The following is a 22,240-nucleotide window of genomic DNA, read 5'->3' as shown; positions in this document are numbered from 1 at the left end:
CCAGGACATGTAGTCCAATTTATCAGCTGCTATTTGCAACTCCCCCACCTTAGCACAAAGTTTCACAGAGCAGGCGTGTGTCTGCTACGTGTTCATTTAAAGGATTTTTAAATACCTCATCTTTTAGTTTCTAAAAAAAACCCCCATAAATTAAGTAAATATACTATGATGCACACAGAGGGAAATGCATTAGGTAAAAGCCAGCAAGCTAATAACAATTTGAGAAGAAGTCTGACCTTATTATGACTCACTGAATACAGCCAAGTCAAAAAAAGAAAAAATCCAGATCTTACAAAATAAGCCTCAGTCACATCACCGTCATTCTTACAGACAGCACATCATCACCAACCTTTCTCCCCGAATGAGAGAGAGCACACAAAAGAGCCATACTCACAAAAGGCAAGCACTGCAGTAGTGCCAGGGCTTTGAAGCATCTAATCTACTAAGCAGTCTGGCACAGATACAAAGGCTGCAGATATAAAGCAGTAGTTTTTCTTCTTCTTCTGTCCCCCCCCCCCCCCCCTTTTTGTGCATTAATTAATTAATAAATGAATCAACTTTATTTACTGTCAAACCACATAAATGAAAACAGATACTTCAAAAGTTCTGGCTCAGATTTTTATTTTTTTTTTCTATTTCCAGCAGCACAACAACAACGACGACGACGACATTTTGCTTGTTCTGGAAGTTGATGGCAAAATTAAATTCATATATTAAGTTAATTCATTAGGCGAAATCAAATGAAGACGATCCAGCCGGCAGCTGAAAATGTGACATGTTGACATGGTGTTACGCTACCTTGGTTATTTCTATGCGTTTTCATACGCATATAGATTTAATAGAAATCAAGATTTTCAGGTGTTGTTTTTATCTTTTTGTCTGAACTGTAGCCAAAACATCTAAAGAAATGACTGTATGAACGCAGTTAGAGTGGGGATACTTCTTCCTGGTTTCCAGTAATTAAGATCTATAATTACCCAAGTGCTGAGTCAAGAGGAAGCATCCCTACAGATTTTGCATATACCAAAGGGTCCATTTACTGTCTGAAGCTGTCTGAGTCTTAATTACCATCAGAGGGAAGTTTAAGATCATTCATCACATTTAGTTTTAAAACACTGTATGTGCAACAACCCGCTTGCCTCCAAATAGCAAGTACAGCTGCATACAGCGTGAAAACAACTTGTGTAAGAGAAGCATCTTTGGAGAAGGAAAAAAAAGAAGAAGAAGAAAGTGTTTTCAGTAAGCATGTTTCCTCAAAACAAGTTGAGTTTGGCATGGCAGCATTATACTATAACCCTGTTATTTGTGAATGACACATCAAAGTTTATAGATTTTTTTTTTTGGGGCAACAGCATTTACCATTTGAGTCTAAATACTGTAATGAGGGTTTAATGAGAGCCAACATACAGATCATGGGGTCAGAATTTTTGTAGTTTTGCCACTAAACAAACAATGGCCAATTGAAAAGCAGACTTTCAGCTTTAATTCGAGGGGTTTTTACAAATGTTTTGTTTTAACTGTTTAGGAATTACACCCATTTATATGTACAGTCCACCATTTTTAGAGGCACGACTAGTTTCGTGATTACCTGAGGCCCATTTCCTTAATATCTGAAGTGGATGCAAAGTGTTGAGTTTTATCTAATAGCCTTTCACTGCAATTTTAAATATGAAGCCCAAAGAGATGTCAATGTAAGTGAAGGAGGCCAGTCATTAGACTGAAAAATCATAATAAACTTATCAGACAGCAAAACCAGTGGCCAAGGCTTGAAAGAGCACAGAAGACAACTAAAGTGCATGATGACAGAATTATTTCCATGGTTAAGAAAAATAACTTCATAACGTCTAACAAAGTCAAGAACATGCTCAAGGAAGTAGGAGTAACATTGTCAAGGTCTAAATTCAAGTGATGGAATGTAAATACAGAGTGTTAAACAACAAGGTGCAAAGCACAGGTTACAGTCAAGGACAGATTAGACTTTGCCAGAAAACATCTTAAAGAGTTTGCACAGTCCTTAAAAAAGTCCAATTTAATCTTTGGACAGATGAAATGAAGGTTAACAATATAACTGGATGGGAAAAGTATCCAGAAGTAGAGAAACAGCTCACGATCTGAAGTATACCACATCATCTGTCAAACATAATGGAGGCAATGTTATGGCTCAGGCACGTATGGCTGGCAGTGGAACGGGTCGGTAGTGTTTATTGATGATGTGACTGCTCCCAAGAAGCAGCAGGATGAATTGCGAAGCATACAGGGCGACATTCTCAGCTCAAATGCTGCAAAATCGATCAGAAAGCACTTCACAGTGCAAAAGCGACCCGAGAGTTTCTCAGGGTAAAGAAACGAGCACGAGCAGGTCAGTCGCCTGATTTCAACCCAACAGAGCACTCTGCTCAGTTGTTAAATATACAACTGAATGTGGAAAGACCAAAAAACAAGCAGCAACTGAGGAAATGCAGCATTGGATGTCGTCCATAGTTTTTAGCCTTTGGGAAGTGATTGACTGCAAAGGATTTTCATCCAAGTATTAAAAGCAATTTTTAAACATACAATTATGTTATTCTGTCCATGAAAGTGCAAAAAGTCAATTCAAAATGTTTTCCAGATGGATGATGTTTTTGTGGTTTCTTATTCTCACCTGTACCTATGCGTTCTCTGTATACAAGTGCAAAATAGCACTTGTATACAATACATCCTAAAACTCGATGACATACAAAATAATCCAGCTTGTATGCAAGAATACTTTATGTCACGAAATAAGGCCTGAGTCACTTTTCAGCTGTGGCCTGCAATGTGACAGCGGCTCTCTCACCATATCTTTCCTGCTCTCACCAGGCCATTTCAGTGCCTGACGTCAGTTGTCTTTTATTACATTTCTTCTGCATACCTGGCTGACATTCCACAAGTTATTCAAAGGTACAACGAGAAATGTCACAAATGACTAGAAACTGCACCGGTCCAGCACTTACAGCCTTTTAGTGCATATTCCTCTTCCATGTTCATCTTCCAGCTTGAACTACTTTAAAAACTAAATCTTAAAGCCTTAAAATGGCATTAAATTACAGATATCTTAGCCTGAGGTTGGATCCTGTTGTGGTATCTACTGAAGGTTTTTTTTAAAGCCATCTAAGGGACAGAGCAAGCATTAGGGAGGAAACATGGTTGCTGGTGGATACAAACACTAGAAGCAGAAAGTTTCCAGTCTAGATTTGCCAACATGAATGATCCAAATTATGATCCAGGATCGGAGAGAGAGCTGTATTATTTTCCTATGGACCATGTCCAGTATGATCCAATCCTTAACAGAGGGAGAGAGTGGGTGTGAACCATGTAATCGCAAGTCCTCTTTCCCCAGGGAAGTTACAGAAAACAATAGCTTCGATGGGCACGCTGTGTATACAGAGCCATCCTCGACGCAGGAGCCTCTCAGCCGAGCAGAGAGCTGTGCAGCATCTCCATGAAAAGAGACCATTTATACAGTATCTATGCAACACTTTCTGCTAGGATGAGGACTAGAGGAGGGTTCAGAGGGGAGCCGGGCTTGCTCCTGCTCTTATCTGCAGTAGTAATTTAGCTCCACTAATGAATACCTGAGCGCTACAAACTAAAGAAAAGCCAAGCCAATTGGTCCGTCTATTGAAAGTCCATCAGCAGCGAAGAAGTCAGCGTCTATTTTATTAAATTAAAAAGAAAGTGAGATGAGGTTCTTAAAGAAAAAGGCCTGTGATTTTCCATTTTCAACCTTGTAATTGCAATAGCAAGTCGCTTTGGTTTTGTCTCAAAACAAACAACCTTAAGATTTAAGTTGGTGTCATGAGGATTTTTCTGTATTTCCTGCCTGACGTTTTATGAAACAAATGATAAAGAAGACACTCAGCAAGTTATTTCACAATGACATGAAAACGTATATGTAACTCCCGAGGGCAAGACTGTGTGACTTTGCTTTAATGTGATTCCCACTTGTGCTAAGAACATAAGAAGTCTTTAAGAGCGTAATCGTGGACTAAAGAAGAACATACAAGCTTTGAGAATAGAAAGGGAAATTTAGCTTTTTTAAAAGAAACCAATAGCTCTTCTCATGGTTGGTCTCAAGAGAGGAAATTGCAGCATCTTAGATCTTTCCTTCAACTTTTAAAAGAGAAAGAGAGAGAGAGGGGACTGTAATTTTGAAGCTGAGGAGGAACAGGAATATTCTTGTTTAAAGTGTGAGCCCGAGGATGCAGCCTCACACGGATGGTTATCTCCTTAAACTCGATGACATGCAAAGTAAACCAGCATGTTCAGATTTAAGGGGCACAACCTGAAAATAATCTGAGGGGACAAAACTAAGGCTCACTGTACAACCGCTTTCTGAGGCCAAGTTAATAATCGGTTCAACAATGAAACAGTCTCACTAGTTTCAAACTTTTGTGAGCAATTTTGTGTTAAAAACACTTCATAGGAAAATACAGCAGAGCTGATTGCTGTACAAGAAGGGCTTTATCTTTGTGGGCATGCCAAATTTCAGGGCGTTATCTTGCGTGGTGACCCGGTACAAATTTTCCAAGAAACTGGGGAGGGCACAACTGGGTCAAAGTTAATTTCAGCTCTTTTAAAAATACACAAAAGGGTGCTTTAGGGCTTGTAAAATTGACCCTCTGTAAACATACAGATCCCCTGTAGACGAAGTATGCACTGCCTGGGCAAAAGTGAACCAGAGTCACAAATGAACCAGTCTGGGGGAACAATACTTTGCTTATATTCTTCACACTCTTCTCCTCACCTTCTCCCTTTGAGATTTTTTTTTTTTTTTTTTAAACAAAGCCAGCCCAAAGGTAGGACAGGTCATCTATTTGTGGGGCTGGACTTTTCATAACTACACAAGTGAAAGCTCCTCATTAAGTCATCCTCTTAACGCTGCAAGGAAAGGTGAAACAAGCCTCCAGGAATTTTTTTTTTAAACTTTAGAATAGTATCAGAGGAACAAGAGCAAATATTAAAAGATTATTGCTTGTGTTAGCCATGAGATTAGTATTGTGAAGCCCTCTAATACTGATTGGTCCTCAGTAAACGCTCTTGCAGTGAATTGACCCAACTTTGAGGACTACAGCCTGCAAATTCTGCCCTGTCATCATTATTATTATTTTATGTATTTTTTTTATTTATTTTTTTGAGGAGGGGGGCTTTTAGCTCCTGTGTTTAGTGTATTACAAAATGAGATAGGAGTGAATAATAACACAGTGGGTTTAAGTTTTAGCCTAGCTACAGTATCTTTACATGGGTTACTTTTAGTTGCCCCACCCCCTCCAAAAAATAACTTTGTCACTTCTATTAAAAAAGAAATAAATAAATCCTGCAGGTTAAATGTGACACAATTAATACTATTGCTATCCACAGATACGGCGTCCTCTAGCTAAAGTCCATTTATGAAAGTATCAAGCTAGCTGTTCACATGTATGAAGAGCTGCTCAATGAAAGCAGTTATTTTCCAGAACGTAGACTATAACGTTATTAACGTTCGTTTACGACTTCGTCATAGCCCCAGCGGACGGGGTCATCGCTCTCGGGGGAGGCATTCCTCTGACTGCCCAAGTCACAACACCGCCCGGCTAGAATTGGCCAATTTACCAAAGGCGAAGAACTCAACGCAGCTCAGGAGAAGGAGGATGCCTTCTTTCTGTTCGGTTAACATCTGAATGGTACGAGCTTGTGTTCATCGTCCTAACCCCTGCGTTCAGAGAGAGCTCACGGGGAAATTCAAACTGACGGTTTACACGTAGCTAACAAGCTAAGGATCACATACCAATCACCTCGTGTAGCTCGTAATCATCTTTGTTGATGGACCAGGGTTGGGAGCTCAGGTCCTCCGACATGGCTGAGGGATCCGCTGGGGCAGGACTCTCTGTGTGTAGAAAGGTGGTGAATCCAAAAAGCGGGCGTAAAAATTAGTCAAAGTAATCCAAACAGGACTAACAAGAGCGACACTTCCCCTTCTTTGCGAATCCTGCAGCACTCCTGTCATTCCCAAAGTTTGACACTAGCCTAGCAGCCCCGCCTACCGCATTCCTACTGAGAAAATGTGACCCTTCCTGGCGGACATATTGAGTGTGGCACACTATCGACGCTGAGTGCTGCGGTTCGGAAAACTGCCGAAACAAGCCGAGTGCTTCCGCCACACTTTTAATGGCGGATCCCACGCGACATCGCCCCAGAGTGTGCCCTTACAGGTTTAGGTTCAACTTATTACCTCAATATAAACCACTTCTTTTCCACTAAAATTAGCACATTATGCTTCTACTGATTCATCATATAATATAGTTTGAATGGCGTACAATGTGAAAACATCAAACCACCAAGCTAGGCAACTGAAACACCTGACAGGGAAAAGTCAGGGATTAACATTCTCAAAGAGCAGTCTGTGAGAGGAGGCATGTTTCTCCAGCAAGAGCCTGCCTCTGATTGGACAGAACCACGTATACTGCTTTCTGATTGGGTGTTCGTGCGTTTACTGTAAAGCGTAGACCACAGTTTTCCTTACCGCATTAAATTAGAGACCTCTGGTGGTTTATTTTATACCATACAGGATTTGCACAGTCGCAACAAATGCAGGGAAACTAAAGGTATATTTAATTTTATAGTTCCATATTATTAATTTTTTATTTAAAAAAAACAAACAAACAAAGACTTTGAATAATACACCACGTTAACTTTATTCGTTTATTTAAAAAAACAACATTATTTTAATTGGTCTAAAAAGAGCATTTTAAAAACACAAACTCAAAAGTAGAGATCCCACAGTAACAGAATTGCTGCACAAAAAGGCAGGTGTCAGCTGTCAGTAGAACTGAACTTGTGAAAGTATCAGAGCCAAAACAGTTCTTCCTCTTTAAGCTTCAATTTCATGAACAAGTTTGCTCAAAAGAGGAAGTGGCAAAAGAATGTACCCTTCTTTTCAATGCAACACACATAAAACACAAAATAGGGCCACACAAAACCCCTGTTAGAAGAGGAAATCTCATAATATGATAATGACTCTGTGCACTGAGAACTTTGCTGGCGTTGGATACTACTGTCCAGTCTCACTTTCATAATGACAGTGTGCAGGAATCTGTATCGTCTCCAAAGGAAGTGCAATTTGAAGCAGTAAAATATATACATACAGTGTAATCATGAGATTCCTCCAATGTTGCATTTGGCCACTGTCCAACATAATCTTTTAATGGAATAACAAAAAGGCACTTTGAAATATGATTAACCACCTGCTCCACAGTTATGGCAGCGACAGAGCTTTGGCAAGCCGAGTCCAGAACCAGGCCTGCGTGCAAGGCCGGGTGTAGTCACAAATGGTGAGGAAGCGTAAAATGCTGGGGAAGGGCTTTGTCATCGGCTTGTAGATCACTGGAATGAGGCGTTTACTTCGAGCTCCTGAAATAGAAAAAAAAGAATATAAATGATTAAGCTGCACGCATAAGCCAGAAAAATTAAACCAGGGTTGTTTAATATAAAATATTTATATATGTGTGTGTGCATTACCAGGACAAAGGCTGAGAGCAAACTTGGTCTGAAAGTCACAGGCATCGCTGTCGAGATATTCATCAGAAATCACCACCACCATCCGTTTACACCTGCGTGCAAGGTCACATGTTATAGTCAGTTGCAAAAACTGTGAGAGCAAGAAAACAGAGATTTCAGGAAACATGACTGGCTGAGAATTGGATTTCTTCTGTCAGGTGACTTTCAATATCTGAATTTCAGATGAAACTGACGTTAGTTATGTCTGGCTTTCTAAACCATCTCTGAACTTTCCATTTCTACATTTTATCGACACACACAGGCACGAATACACAGATTATTAACCAAACGGCAAACAAGTCTGAACCACATCCTGCGCTAGTGCATGCTTGATGGCTGCACCTGTTGGAATTCGTGTTGCATCTGACTAACAAATGCAAAATTGAATTGCAAAAAAACCAAAAAAAAAACGAACAAACTGTAAATCAGTATCATGTAAACTGCTTTTTTTGGACCATAATGACCTACTTGGAGTTTCAGACTCACACCTGGCCCCATAACGTTATTCGCTTAATCACTTTTTCAAGTTAAAATTAGAACAAAACAAAAAAACTGAAAAGACCAAACAAAAACCAGGTTAGTAAATGTGTCAGTGTCCCACCTCTTCTCGATGAGTTCACTAGTGATGGTCCACACGCAGGAGCCCGGGAGGACGTCTCTGTCGAACACACACAGTTTCAGCTTGTAGTCCGTCTGCTCCAGCTCACGGATCATTTCGTGGACGAACGCAAAGTCGCTCTGGCAGTAGCAGATGAAGGCATCAAACATCTCGGGAACCCCTGGATTCAAAACATCTCGATTCAACTCAATGGTTAAAGTTTCACACAAACACACACACAGAGGGCCATTAATCAGAAACTGACATCACTGACACAACATAAAACTCCTAGAGCGAAGTACATAAGAATAATAAGAAAACCACAAGGCTGCGGAGGAAACAGGAGCAGCGAGGCCGTGTAGCAGTGCACGATTAGTGCTTCAGATAAATGGTCAGATGAAGAGACAAGTGACAAGTAGGAGTGTTTTTTCCCCTGTGATAGTTTACCACAGAAAACACCCAAAAAAACAAACAGCTACAAAGTCTCGAAGTTTCGAATATATAACAGATGAGTCTGTGCTGTTTATTAAGGAAAAAAACTATAATAAGTTGATATTAATAAGTATTGTGAATTTCGAAGGAAGCCTACATTTACAAAGTGAAGGAAATCATTATGCAAACACAGTTATGTAGCTGGTTAAGCTGCAATCAGTTAAAACTAATGCATATAGGGCTGCAGAACCATATCAGCCAAATGTAGCAAAGAGAGCTTTTCAGTGACAGTGGCAGTAATACTGCACCGATGCTGAAGATGAGCAGATTAGAGGACATGTGCTGAGTCATTTACGCTGTCTTTGAAGCGCTATTGTTAATGCTAATGGGAGGTTCTTTATAAAATATTTCGACATAATGTGAGCATATGTGTATGCATATATATTATTGTAAGTTCATACAAATGCTCACCTTCAGGGTCATCATCCACAGTGATCCCAGACCTCTCAGGGGTGCGAGGGACACAGCTGTCGACCTCAGGAACCTGGAGCGGGGGTTCAGCTTTCTTTTTAAGATTCTCACAGTACTTCCGGACATCCTCATCTGGGAACAAAACGGCGCAAAACGGCACACATGAGCGCAAACATGCAGTCAGTTCAGGGAGATGCCTTGGGAATGTAGGTACAAACGCAGCAGACTCCATGTGATGGACATATAGCTGTGTTTAAACTCGGTTATTACACTAACGCCTACGCATTTGGGCAAATATTGCGAAAGACACTCTCTTAGTCACGAGTGTAAGATCTATTTAAGCAACATTGGAATTCATTGTTAATAATTTCCTGAACCAGGCGACAGGGGCAAGGTGGGGTACAAAAGCAAGCATGCATTAAGAATAAGCAGAAGTTATGACCGGTCCTAATCAATGCAAAAAAAAAAAAAAATCAATCCTAATCGACGACAGGCATTTATTTATTAAAGACAAGTGGATCTAAGTGGAATGGCAGTAACGCACTTATCAGTGGTCGCAGATCCTCCACGATGTCTTCTCTGTCCAGCTCCGAGAGCATTGACAACAACTTCCCCACTGACGTGTCTGTGCTCCGGGCCTGCCAGTCCTCCAGAACCGTACAGGTTGGGTTTTTGGACACTTCGTAGTTCTTTATTTCCAGGTAGTTGAAGCCCATGGCCTCTGCGAGCGCCATCCAGTCCGCTGCTACCGTGTGCTTGGGGTTCAGATAAAGTCCCAGCTTTTTCCTCACGCTCATGTTTAGCGCAACGAGAGGAATCTTCTCCAAGTCAACTTTCGAGTCGGCGCAAGCCATGTTCCAAAAGTTTCCGGTTAAGTTAACGGAGTTTTTTGTATAAGTAAGAAAGACTAAACATTATAAAGATAGACGTGATTGAAATGCTGTATTGTGTCGGAAGTCTACAACACAACCTACCTGACTGAGGAAGTGAAGTCTTTGCGCCGGAGTGCGTCACAGACGGGGGGAGGAGATGTGTTATGTACCAAGTGGAGCTAACAACCCAAAGTGCGATTCTTTTTTTATTTTTAAAACACCGACATTATTGTTATTACTATTACTCCTGCGACCACAAGAGAAGAGAGCTTGTCAAGGATAAATGAAAGTTCTCACAGGAGCGAGCTCCACTGAAAATAAATAGACACGCACGTTTTCTGTTCCCGTTTACTCTCATCTGTATAGCTGCTCAGAAAGAGCGGACTGACTTCCTTGCTCTGATAAATGGAGGTCAAGATTTAGTGCATCAGATAGCAACTTTAATATAGCCGTTTTGTAACCATCACACATAAAGCAAAAACAAAGTATAAATGCACAGAAAACCTGCAAGAACAAAGTAACAGTAATCTGTTCAAAACATCATATGAGGTCATTACAGGTGATTCTGAATCATAAAAAAACCACATTGTGGTTTTTCACAGTCGCTGCATAGCCGGAAACACAGCGAAGGATCCATAGAAGGCCCTTGATGTGGCAATTTTCTACAGAACTGATGGCCTGATCAGTGAAGTTAAAGCACCGTAACATGTGCTTCCTCAAATCCTCATTCTTCAGCTTCCCTGAATCAATACATCAACGTGCCAGACAGATTTTCATGGAAACAGTTCAAGATTAAATCAGTGGAGCGTCCACGTGTTCACAGGTTCTTGCTTCTGGAGAAGTAGAAGTCGATGCCTCTGTCCCGATGCTGTTTGGGGGTGTGAGACGGGCCTTTCTTTCCTCTTGGTGAAGGTCCTGTGCCACCCTGAAGAAAAGAAAGAAAGAAAAAAACTTTTTTAAAACTGCATAAAAGAAAATACACACAATTAAAAATAAAATAAGGAAAGAAATGTAGAATTTGTTTTCAAATACATCTGAGGGATGGCAAGATATTTCACTGGGTAGAAAAGACACAAAAACAATGTTATGTCACAAATTATATTAACATTTTTTTATTTTCTAAAACAACACAATGAAAGTGTCGACCTCTTCTGATTTTAATAAATGAAACACTTTAAGGGGAAGTGTTTCTCTTGTTGCGGAACTGGTGACAACGTGACAAGGGGCCCCAAAATAGACTGGAGCAGCAGACGCCTTTCTATTTACTGAGATATAAGTGTATATTATTATTTATGGAAAGTTTAGTTTAAGTTTAGATAAAGCTGAAGAGTAACATGTAGTAATATCTGCCAGATACATGTAGTGGGTTAAAAGTGCAATTAGGCCTTAGAGCTGTAGTAGATAAGAAGTACAAGAACTAGAACGTACAAACAATAGTGGAGTAAGTCTATTTATATCTAAGCGCTTTTATTTGCAGCAGTTATGGATTAAACACTAATATAGCAGCACTACACAATCACACTAACTACTTCCCTTCCCCCAGACACCCACCGCTTTCTTGTTAATGTGTCTGCTCCATTCAGGTGCCGTAACAATGGGAGCGGGATAGGTGTCGCCGAGGGTCACATGAGCGTGGGCCAGCGCAGCGTTGCTGAGTGACCATGGTGTGTGCACATCACCTCCTCTGATATTCTGCAACTCTGGAACCCACTGTCGGACGTAATCTCCCTGAAAGACAAACGCAAACCGATGAGTCAAAACTGATTTCCTCACATTTTGCCCTATTTTTAATCTCAATAATAAAACAGCAAAGCCTGCACAACAGGTGACTCAGCAGTTTTGTCTTGAAGCGCAAAAGGTAAAGTTTTAGACAAATGTCAAAAGGAAATGAAACGGTGTTTACTTTGTCAAACGTACATTATTGTCATAGTCGAGGCCTTGTTTGATCATGTTGAACTTCCTGTTCTCTCTGGGGTCATTTCCAATCCCAGCGCTGTACAGCCAGTTACCATAATTGCTGCAGACATCGTGGTCGATCTTTGTAAGGAACATTTAAAAAGATGAGTTTTGTATTAATATCTGAATATTATATTCTTAAACAACTAAGCTTTGAAATAATTTATAAAGATAATAAACAACTACTGCTTACCAGAAGGGACTCAAACCACTCAGCTCCCATCCTCCAGTCAAGGCCCAGATCCTTTGTGAGGAAGCTAGCGACATTTTGACGCCCCCTGTTGGACATAAAGCCGGTCGCTGCCAACTCCCTCATGTTGGCGTCAACAAAAGGCACTCCGGTGCGTCCCTCTGTACGTTCCAGTTGCACATAAATTCACCTTTATATTCATATACTATACGTACTGTTTCAGTTCAAAGAATAATTCATGCAGGATGAGTGAAGAGCACAAACCTTTCCATGCATCAAATAGCTTCATGTCCTTTTTCCATGGCACAGATTTGTCTTGAAGTCCTGAGTTGAAGTCACAGTGACATGAAATATACCTTTTCATGCAGACAACAACAATAATAATAAAAGTAACATAAAAACATCAGCTTACTGTACCTTTGACCTGAAAAATCCTATTTCCGTACTTCACACTCACAAACCTGAAGTAGTCCCTCCACAAAAGCTCAAAAATTACCCTGTAGGACAGCAGGGAAGCTCATCAGATAGGGAAAAAATAAAATATGACAAATATAGATTTTCACATATCACCAGCCTGTGTGCTCACCAATATGTGCTCTGATTAGCTGTCCGCTCCTTCTCGTACTGCTTGATCTGATGATAAATATATCTGGGTGAAATGCAACCCATTGCCAGCCTGCAGGATACCAAAGCCGCACCATTAGACAGAATCACGGGAATTACCTCAATGAAACATTAAACTCCATGTAGCAAAGTGGAGCAGAGAGGCAGTGATACATTTGTACTCACCAAGGTGAAAACTTGGTGGAATAATCCACACCGATTAAACCATTACGAGTCTCTTTGTACGTTGCAACTGCATCCTTTAAAACAGACATCATGGAGGATCTTTAATAGATCATCTGGGATTTTTTTTTCTCCATAGTTCTCTAAACAGCAGCTAATGTAAAACACATTTTGCACTCACAGTGTCCCAGAAATAGTGTTTAAGTCTGGCCAGGGCGTGACTCTCCCCACCACTGCAGGGGAAGGCTGAGCGAGGATCAATCACAGGCTCTGGAAGGGGAAAAGTGTTTCATGATTAGGCTTCTTTAGACATAATAAACATCCTGAATCATAAACACATAGAATAAATGCGCGGACATGTGTCTTGGTGGATTGTTCACCTGTCTGTTGCAGGTCCTCTGCTGTAGGAATGGCTCCTTCCTCGAGGCCTGGAGGAAGGGGATTTAGCTTCTCTGGGGTTGAGAAGACCGGCCTCACCCTGCCCTCGCTCTCCACTGCCTTTCTGAACTGAGTGTACACATCAGGAAGCCTAAAAACAGAGGGAAATATTACAAGGCACTTCTTAACCTGCAGTGTATCTTTCACAAAAAGGGTAGCTTCCTCTCTGTATCTGCTTTCACACCTGGACATGTGGGGGAACGGAAGATCATCTCTGTGGTACAATGTAGAGCCCCAGCAGGTATGAACTTTGACCTTCATCTGTGCACACACATCTTTTACCCTTTTCTCCACATTCAGCTCTTCTGAGGTAACCTGTAGAAAAAGCACATGATGGTGAAAACCACGCTCCAATGGCCAGACAGCACTTTTGCTGTTATCTGTAATATGAGAGAGCACCTCTTCATGGAAAGCCACACTACTGACAGAGCCCAGTTGCCTGATGAGGTCTGCAACTACCTCCTCTGGCTTACCCCGTCTCACCACGAGATTGCTGTCAAACACACACACAAAATAAACACAGAGACACATATATAAGCCTCATTCCATGCCAGGCAAGCTGCATCCTGGGTAGAGTGCTAGTTGACAGGAAAAAGTGATGGGAACAGTGTGTGCAGAAGCAATGCTAATATAAACATAACCGCTGTAAGTCCAGGTGCGTCCTGATCCTGTTACACGTATCAATTCAATCCTAGAAAGCCAAGGCCAGTGTCTTCACTGAGTTAACAATAACATGATAGAAAAGTAAACTGATCTCTTATAAACCTTTCATAGAGACTGTGAGTTAGCGACAGTGTAGCAAAGGCGAAACTTGACAGTGGGGTTAGGTAAAGAAAAATCTTGTGAGTGATAGTTTTATTACCTGCCTTTGCTGATCAGTGTGTTTCTGAGGTCTCTGATACTCTCCAGTAAGAAGCGCAGACGGAAAGGCCCAGTCTTTGGTAAGCTGTAGTTGTAAGTGCCCACATAGTGTCTGGGGTCGAAGCAGTACAGCGGGACTATGTGTTCAGCGTTTCTTTGGGCCCAGTGGAAAAGCTGCATATCGAGCATACAATAAACATACTGCAGCAATTATGTGAAACAGCACATTTGATTTTACGATAGAAACACCTTTGACTATTGATATGGATGGTAGAGGTGGGCTTGTTTCTGTCCTCCGAGTAGAGTATGTGACTCACTGAATTGTGTTAAATAAATACATTTTGTGTGCTTTTGAATTGTTTTTCTATTTGCTGTTGCTTTCTTAAGTTGCTGTACATTTAACCACTCAGTACCACCCTAGATATGGTTTACTTTATAAAAAAAAAAAAAAGAAAAGAAAAGAAAACCTAATAAACGAAAATTGAATTTAATATTTAAAATTCCCTGAAAGTTAGCAAGCATGCTCAATGCTTTTGTTTTGGGGGGGGGGGGGTTGGTTCAGTTTTATATATATTTCTTTTTTTTTTTTCTTTTTTTAAATTCTAACTAGATGTCACAAGTTTGTGGAAGCTTGTTTCCACCACCGGGGGGGGAATGCCAGGCAGAACCAATGTTTTCTACAGTCATTGGGCAGAGTCAAAATTTGGAATTTATTTTCGAGTAAGTCGAAGTTTCGAGATACGTAACTCGAATTTTTAAGCTATTAAGTCAAGATACTAACTCGAAATTTTGATTTATTTATGCAATTTTTGCAGCTACGAAAATAACCTTCGATAGTGTTAGATCAGTGGTTCTTAACCTGGGTTCGATCGAACTCTAGGGGTTCGGTGAGTCGGTCTCAGGGGTTCGGCAGAGCCTCCGCCGTGACATGCACGGCTCATTTTGTGCACCAGTAAATATGTATGTCTTGAATTTGAAAAAAATCTTATTTTATTTTCACTAAAGAGGGGTTCAGTGAATGCGCATATGAAACTGGTGGGGTTCGGTACCTCCAAAAAGGTTAAGAACCACTGTGTTAGATACTTAAAACAGGATAGGGGTTAAAAAGCAGTCCAGTTTAAAAATTAAAAGTGTGTAATCATTAGTTTTGGGGAACATGCTTTTATTCTGGAGGTCTTGTACCGGTAGTAATACCGCTGTAACGTGGCTGCAGGCTATATTGGAGTTATTGTAATTTTAATGTCGACGTTAACATGTTTAAACAATTTCTTTAATGTCGTCAACAAATCAAATAATTAACATGCGAAGTAATCGTGTTTTTTTAAAACATTTAAGTTTAACAACGTCGCACTTTTTTCTACAAACTCATGTTCTTACCTCGTTGTCGTGGAGACGCAAGTCGTTTCTTAGCAAACATATTACTGTACGGGAGGAAGACATGTTTGCTTTGTTTCCACCACAGCAGCAATAGTCTTGTTTTAAGCACTGAGGAAGAGAGACCTCGGTGTCAGAGAGTTGTACCTCCCGGGTTAGCGTCAGTTGTCTCTTCGGCGGCTCCTCTCTGGCAGTCACGTTTTCAGACACGACGTTACAAAACGGCAGGTTTTGTAAGGTGGTTTTCTAACAGCTGCTCCGACAGTGTTGGTGTTAATCGTTTTTAGTCAAAATTATCTAACTATTTATATTGTGTTATTTTCAAATTAGGCTTTATACTGGCATTTAAAAAAATAAATCATATTTCGTATTGTCTTTGGATAACTAAGTAGTGTGTTTGTGTGTTGCCTTTTCTTATACCGTCTTATGAAAATATGGTCCTAACCATGAGTTTGCAGAGTTGAAGAAAAGCTATTTTATTGAGTCTTAATTGAATTGAATATACATACACAATTTTAAATTACATCCCATTTTTTCTTTAAAACAGAGTTACCATGTAATAGGGATGTGTCTGTTATAACTATTAACTATTATTCAGTTAGACTGACATATAAAAACAACAAAGTAATAAAAACGTAAGGCACAATTACAAAAGGTTCAGTCATTTAACCGAGCCTCTTACAAATGACGTCACAAAACCCCCATGTGTCTACACCCATAGCCATTAGGTCCACAAAATAATTTATAAAGCTGTTCTGTAATATATAAAAGTACATATCAACAGCTGGAGATAATCTATGACAAAAACAATCATGCTGTGTCCTTTACTCCCATCCACTTTATCTTGGTGCCAAAAGAAACTTTTGATTTTGATAGGTCACATCACATGTGCCCAGTAAGAATACCTATGTAAACAGCACAAATAGTAATAAGCGTAATACCCTTAACGTTACGATTATGAAGGGATCCATGGAGAATTTTCTTCTCTGTAAGAGATTCAGAAAAATTTGAGAACCTGTGATCTAAATAGAAAAGAATTAAGCAAGTGGGTGAAATAAAATGCACACTCATGGCCACTTTATTCCTGTCCAGCTGCTTGGAATGGAAACATATAATCAGCTATGTGGCTGTTATTCATTTAAGGATGGTCAAGAATACCTGCAGGAGTTCAAACTGAGCATCAGAATGGGGAAGAAAGGCTGTTTAAATTATTTGAACGTGGCATGGTTGTTGGTGCCCGACAAGCTGGTCTGAGTATTTCAGAAACTGCTAATCTACTGGGATTTTTCCACACAACCATCCCTACTGTTTACAGTTATGGAAGACCATGCTGAGTGCTACTCTTGTCGAAAAAGAACAGCAAATTGAACCTGCAGTTCACACAGGCACACTGAAACAGAACAGATTAGAAAAATATTTCTTGGTCTTATGTGCCTCAATTTCTGTTGATATTTTGATGACAGGGTCACAATTTGGTGTAAACAGCATGAAAACATGGATCGAACCTGCCCAGCAGTTAAGCGCAGTCGTGGTGTAATGGTGTGGGGGATTTTTTTTGATACACTTTTGGCCTTTTTAAGAATTGTTTAGATACCAGAGTATTACTGCTGACCATGTCCATGCCTTTATGACCACAGTGTACTCATCTTCTGATGGCTGCTTCCAACAGGATAACACAGCATGTCACAAACCTCAGATCATCTCAGCCTGGTTTCTCTAACATGACAATGAGTTCACTGTACCCAAATGGCCTCCACAATCATCATATCACAATCCAATAGAGCACCTTTGGGATGTGGTGAAACAGGAGATTCCCACCATGGAGGTACAGCTGCCAAATCATAAGCCCAATAAGAAAGTTGTTGGTAGAGTCCAAAAGAAAATATCAATTTCAGCATTCAACCATCCATCTATCAATCATGAGATCACAACTATAAATACATACATTAATGGGGGAAAAAAGTGTCATAAAAGTCAACTTTTAATTCAATTTGCAAATTATAAAAAAATCATTGTGAAACATAGTCTTAAGACCTTCAATTTATTAAGTTAAATGTACAAAAGTTCAATGACTTGATACATTTCATGTTTCAAGGCTTTGTCATTCAGACCAAACAAACTCCGTCCCATTCGAAAGCCTCCCAGTCTGTTCATCCTGCCTACCTTCTCTTAAAAGAGGCAACCATTCATTCTCCTGTCTAAATCACAGTACAATCTACTGTATAACGTAGCTATTTCAAATAGATTTTGTTTATAATGTAAAAAGAAATTTCATACAAAAGTGCAGAACAATATGTATGTACAGTATAATCTTTTGTTGGTTTTTCCATATAAAAGATTTTCAGCTAATCCTGCGTGTGTTTTCTACTAAACAGCCGCTCGCCTTACAAGGAAGCTCTCTGCTTTGGCAGTGAACGTTTGTGTTTGCAAGCACACTCAGGTAAGGCACTAAGGGTTGAAAAGATTGGATCGTCATTCTTTTAAGTGCCTGTGTGTTACAGCAAGTCACGACACCTCCGACATCGACCCCCCCCACCCCACAGTTAAACTTTCATTTCATCTCCACTTTAAAGAACACATCATTCCACTCCATCCTTCCAACTCAATGTTTTGTTTTTTTTGGCAACTTGTAATAATAAGCTCCGCCTCACATGACGTCACAGAGACCACGGTGTGCCGTCAAAGTCATTAAGAGACCCATTCGAGATGGCGTGGAAAGCTAAATAAAGGCGTGGGGTGAAGTTACAGCAAAAATATAAACAAGACGCTTCCTTCGGTCTAATTTCACAATCTTTAAAAAAAATTATAAAAAAAAAAAAGTGACGTTAATGCGTCCGATTTGGTCTGTGCACAAAGCTGCCATAACACAGGAAAGGCTATATGGGGCTCTGAGGTGGCAAAAAAAGTCAGACATGACTAATACTGCACGTTTTCTAAAAGTTATCGAAAGGTTTCAGTCTCTGCAACGTTTCTTTGGCCACTTCTGAATGGAACAAGGCTCGCTGCATGGGAGGATGGAATGACAACAGTAGTGTTGGTATTGCTTAAGAGACATTGCACACGAATGCGCAAAAACAGTTCGCTTTTTCTTTTTCTTCTTTTACACTGAAACACAATTCTCAATAATATATAAAAAAAAAAATGCATCAAATAGAAAAATATCTACTCGGCTGATTATCCTGCACGTCGGAAATGTTTCAATGCATGATATCAAAAAGTGCAACATTGACAATCCTTCCTAAAATGGGCTTGTTTTTGTGAGTGCTTATGAAAGCAGGGTACTGGTGACCCTCGCAGACGTTATAAAAGACATTCTTACTTACAAATTCTTATTGTAAGGCGTTGGCAAAAAATACATTTACATTTTGTTTTTCTAGAATGACAATAGACATCTCATCTGCTAGGATGACTTTATATGCATCATAGAAAAATATTTTACCATCTTAAATTCTGCCCACAGCTTTCTTTAGGCTGATAAGAAACTTACAGTACGGTCACGTGTGATCAATGTAATCACAATTACGTCTCCTCGATCCCGAGACGCTGTTCTGCAGCAGTAAGTGGGTGTAAAGTGATACCTAAAGGTTGAGACGCGACACTTTGCTCTAACCTTGGTCACTTTTCCTGCGCTTGTTAAAAGGACAGCAGTCTGGAGCTTGTGAGACTGCCTTCTTGTTAGTGCCCTCCTGAGGGAACACCATGCAAAACCTCAGAGGACTCTGGAGGTCTTAACAGCAGTCACCCTTCCCTCTCAGGGAATAGTCCAGGTGGAGCTAGTAGGATGCAGGAGTCTCGACAAGGCAGACACTAGTGGTGGATAACAGGAAGTTGGGAGTGGTACTGAGCCCTGGAGCTTGGTGACGAGGGGAGGGGGCCCTGGGGATGGGACGGGCCGGAGAGGAGGGGATGCACCGGGGCCACGGAGGCCTCACAGGCAGGGAAGGGGAAGGGGATCCACAGGAGCTCAGAAGCTGCCCTGAACGAATGGGTGGCTGAGCAGAAAGTCTGCAGTGGGCCTCCACTTCTCCTCCACAAACACCTGCCGCAGGAAGTCCCTGCAAGCGTCGGACACACCCTCGGGAAGCGCGGGCTTTGTAGGCTGGGTGGCGATCTTAAAAATGGCTGCCATGGCTTCGTACTCGGCCCACGGGGGTTTCTGGGTCAACATCTCAACAACGGTGCAGGCGACACTCCTGAAGGAAAACAGCACAACAGGAAAAATGATTTGAATGGAGCTCGGCTTGTGTCTATTGTCTACCTTGCACCTCCAACTGTTGTGTCAAATACCAGAGTTAACCCTATGACACGAGCGCAAATCCAAACAAACTTATTCCAGTATTGTACTCTTTCTCTAAAGCTTGGAGCAACCAATTACGCCCTAGAACAATGGGCCCAAAAACTGCTGAATCTCACAAAAATCTACAGTTAACACTGTTTGGCAATGCAATGATACGTTAGTATATCTGGCTTCTTATCAAGTCTTTAAGTAAGCGCGCTCTCTTAAAAGTGCTCTAATCTATCGGCACATACAGCCCTTATTTAAAGTTCATATTTATGTGAGTTTCTGAAGTAGCGTGTAACTAAAAAAGTTCATTTATTCCATTTATTACTCGACTGCATTTCTAATTTCAACGCCTCAGTGTGTTAAATATCAACAGTATTAGTAAACAGAGTGCATATCGCAGCAACTGATAACAATATCATTTATTGCTCAAGGTCATTTTATTGCTTTTGCTTTTACAGCGACGGCAGCAATCTGATATTGTTCGCCCCTTCAATCAATACAGTTCTATCTAATAATTTCCTTACCACACATCAGCTTTCCTCCCATATCCCTCCCCGTTGATGACTTCAGGGCTCATCCAGTAGGGGGTGCCAGTGACAGACTTGATGCCTGTACCAGACATGCAGATGGTCTGGATACGTTTGCTGGCTCCAAAGTCTCCCAGCTTCACGTTTCCCGAGGAGTCTCTCAGGATGTTAGCACCTGGTGGATCGAAACAAAACGAGCTTGAAAGTATTCAGGACTCTCCCGAGAGCTGTCAGACGCAAAGGGACGCTGACAATTTGGAGTTGCAATTATTGTTATGGGCAAAAAGTGATTGGTGCCAGCAATTCAAGCTGACGGAAGAAGGCAAAAGGTCTTGACTGTTTGGGTAACTGAATACTGGCAGACTTATTTTTAAAAAGCATATCTTTCAGCAGTCTTTATACAAATCCTGCGCTTAGTCAGCTACGCCAAACAGGGAAGTTTATCTTTCTTTCACTTTTCTCACACTGAGGAAAAAGCCTCGTTGGGTTCAGAAAATGAAATACTAAATAAACTGTCTGCTCCACAAGAGACACGTCGAACCTCAACACCCTTTCTCCTCCTATCTTAGTAATTTTCCGAATGTAGCTCTGTCTATCCCATTTCCTTCAGCCACGCCGCTTGTTTGATCAGTGACTAATGTGCACCACTTGCCACTCACCCTCCACCCCCACCAAAGAACTGGCAGGCTGCAAAAGAAGAAACTTGGAGGCTCAAACTATAACCTTTACTTTTTACTGCCCCGAGCTGCTTCTTCCACTGCCTGCACGTTTCCTGTACGTAGGACAACAGGTTCTCTGATAATTCCAGCCTTTGCAAATAAATTCAGAGAAACTTCCAGCTGGTCCGGAGTGAATGTGAACGTGCGTGTGGTGCCAAGCTTAAGTCCCTTTTTTTTTTACTGCAAAAACAGAAATGTTCTGTGGTGAGATGAACACACCGTATATTACACGTGCAGAGCCTTTTTGAGTGGAAAGATCACACCCACATGTGCTCTTCATAGAGCCCTGCCTGGTCCTGTGAGACCGACTATCTTTTTCCCCCACCAGACAGTATATTCCCCTCTTTCTTGGCCGCCGCTTAACGACCCAGTAACTCCCAAAGCTGTGGGCAGCCAAACCAAAACCTTTCCGTCCGGTGCTGAGCATTTTTAGAACAGCCAGTTTCACCAGCACGAAGCCTAATATATCTCAAAGGGGAGTTGAAAATAGCACATTTTTCCAGGCACGTTCTGCAGACGACGAATGACCAAATGAGGAAATGTCAACCCGAATGAAAATGAATGAATCTGTAGTTTTGACCCCCCGCCTATTGCAGCAGCTACTGCTATAGGACCCCATTGAAAAAAGCATTTCCAAGTGTGAGTGTTTGCCGGTTACAAATCCAATTAAAATCCAACCTTGGCCTTTTTCGAGCTTGCGGCTTCATTTACCTTTGATGTCCCGGTGTACAATCATGTTGCTGTGCAGGTAGGAGACTCCTTGGAGGATCTGCCTGGTGTATCTCTTCGTCACCTTCTCCGTCAGGGCTCCGTAGGCTTTTAGCTGGTCTTTTATCGAGCCCTACAGAGACAAACAGAAAGCCTGTGAGCGAATGAATGGATGGGACGGACACGCATGCGAAATTAGAGAAAAATCTACATACACTTATTTTTCTGGAAAACGTGGGTGTTCCAGCTAATTTGTTTGGGGTTTATTTGTGAAAGCAGCCTCTAAGCCAATTCTCAAGGCCAAAAACCAAGAATGTAAGCATATAACGTGCTGACAGAAGCCTGTTGACTGACTTTGAGTCCAAACTGCACCAGTGAGCTGCATTTCCTTCAATTTCCTGTTTTCCGCTCCTCCTGGGGACACGGCAGGAGCTAAGACCTGATCCTGTAACACCTGTGACGCACTTTA

General features: G+C 41.1%; 4 protein-coding genes across 5 annotated transcripts in view; all 4 read right to left on the bottom strand.

The window, feature by feature from the left end:
• Positions 1-6,121, bottom strand: part of oxsr1b (oxidative stress responsive kinase 1b) — a 41,712-nt gene extending 35,591 nt beyond the window's left edge. Inside the window, exon 1 of the mRNA XM_085418807.1 lies at positions 5,786-6,121. Coding sequence (XP_085274933.1) covers positions 5,786-5,855 — 70 coding nt within the window. The 5' untranslated portion in view covers positions 5,856-6,121. The remainder of the gene's footprint in view (positions 1-5,785) is intronic.
• A 546-nt stretch (positions 6,122-6,667) lies between these two features.
• On the bottom strand, positions 6,668-10,059 carry myd88 (MYD88 innate immune signal transduction adaptor). The gene is made up of 5 exons (XM_085418806.1): positions 9,600-10,059; positions 9,056-9,187; positions 8,156-8,333; positions 7,516-7,607; positions 6,668-7,407 (listed from the first exon to the last, which is right to left on the bottom strand). The coding sequence occupies exons 1-5, from the start codon at positions 9,907-9,909 to the stop codon at positions 7,253-7,255; spliced, it is 867 nt and encodes a 288-aa protein (XP_085274932.1). The 5' UTR covers positions 9,910-10,059; the 3' UTR covers positions 6,668-7,252.
• A 147-nt stretch (positions 10,060-10,206) lies between these two features.
• Positions 10,207-15,759, bottom strand: cry-dash (cryptochrome DASH). The gene is made up of 14 exons (XM_085418805.1): positions 15,536-15,759; positions 14,160-14,332; positions 13,697-13,790; positions 13,482-13,612; positions 13,240-13,388; positions 13,041-13,129; positions 12,863-12,936; positions 12,660-12,749; positions 12,491-12,570; positions 12,338-12,397; positions 12,077-12,234; positions 11,845-11,964; positions 11,479-11,655; positions 10,207-10,852 (listed from the first exon to the last, which is right to left on the bottom strand). Exons 1-14 carry the CDS (start codon positions 15,596-15,598, stop codon positions 10,745-10,747), a joined length of 1,566 nt encoding a protein of 521 aa, XP_085274931.1. The 5' UTR covers positions 15,599-15,759; the 3' UTR covers positions 10,207-10,744.
• Positions 15,760-17,491: 1,732 nt separating this feature from the next.
• map3k22 (mitogen-activated protein kinase kinase kinase 22) overlaps positions 17,492-22,240 on the bottom strand; it is a 41,834-nt gene continuing 37,085 nt past the window's right edge. The window contains exons 16-18 of one of the 2 annotated variants that reach the window (XM_085418804.1): positions 21,775-21,904; positions 20,342-20,519; positions 17,492-19,725 (exon numbers count right to left, since the gene is read on the bottom strand). In XM_085418804.1, coding sequence (XP_085274930.1) covers positions 19,497-19,725; positions 20,342-20,519; positions 21,775-21,904 — 537 coding nt within the window. In that variant the 3' untranslated portion in view covers positions 17,492-19,496. The remainder of the gene's footprint in view (positions 19,726-20,341; positions 20,520-21,774; positions 21,905-22,240) is intronic. The other variant, XM_085418802.1, reaches the window with a different exon arrangement.

Source organism: Rhamphochromis longiceps, linkage group LG9 (genome assembly GCF_057381845.1).
Source record: "Rhamphochromis longiceps isolate RC_006_pf linkage group LG9, R_longiceps_female_GT1.1, whole genome shotgun sequence".
Lineage (NCBI taxonomy): Eukaryota > Metazoa > Chordata > Actinopteri > Cichliformes > Cichlidae > Rhamphochromis > Rhamphochromis longiceps.
The sequence above is the reverse complement of the archived record's forward strand: the minus strand, read 5'-3'. Positions and strand labels throughout refer to the sequence as shown.

Excerpts from the sequence above, each read along its gene's own strand:
- myd88 (XM_085418806.1), bottom strand. The coding sequence starts at position 9,909 with ATGGCTTGCGCCGACTCGAAAGTTGACTTGGAGAAGATTCCTCTCGTT. Across the intron at positions 7,608-8,155 it reads AGTGAACTCATCGAGAAGAG|GTGTAAACGGATGGTGGTGG; the intron begins GTGGGACACTGA and ends CCTTGCACGCAG. Across the intron at positions 7,408-7,515 it reads TGCTCTCAGCCTTTGTCCTG|GAGCTCGAAGTAAACGCCTC; the intron begins GTAATGCACACA and ends TTTCTATTTCAG.
- cry-dash (XM_085418805.1), bottom strand. The coding sequence starts at position 15,598 with ATGTCTTCCTCCCGTACAGTAATATGTTTGCTAAGAAACGACTTGCGT. Across the intron at positions 14,333-15,535 it reads TGCGTCTCCACGACAACGAG|CTTTTCCACTGGGCCCAAAG; the intron begins GTAAGAACATGA and ends CTCGATATGCAG. Across the intron at positions 13,389-13,481 it reads CCGTTCCCCCACATGTCCAG|GCTTCCTGATGTGTACACTC; the intron begins GTGTGAAAGCAG and ends CTCTGTTTTTAG.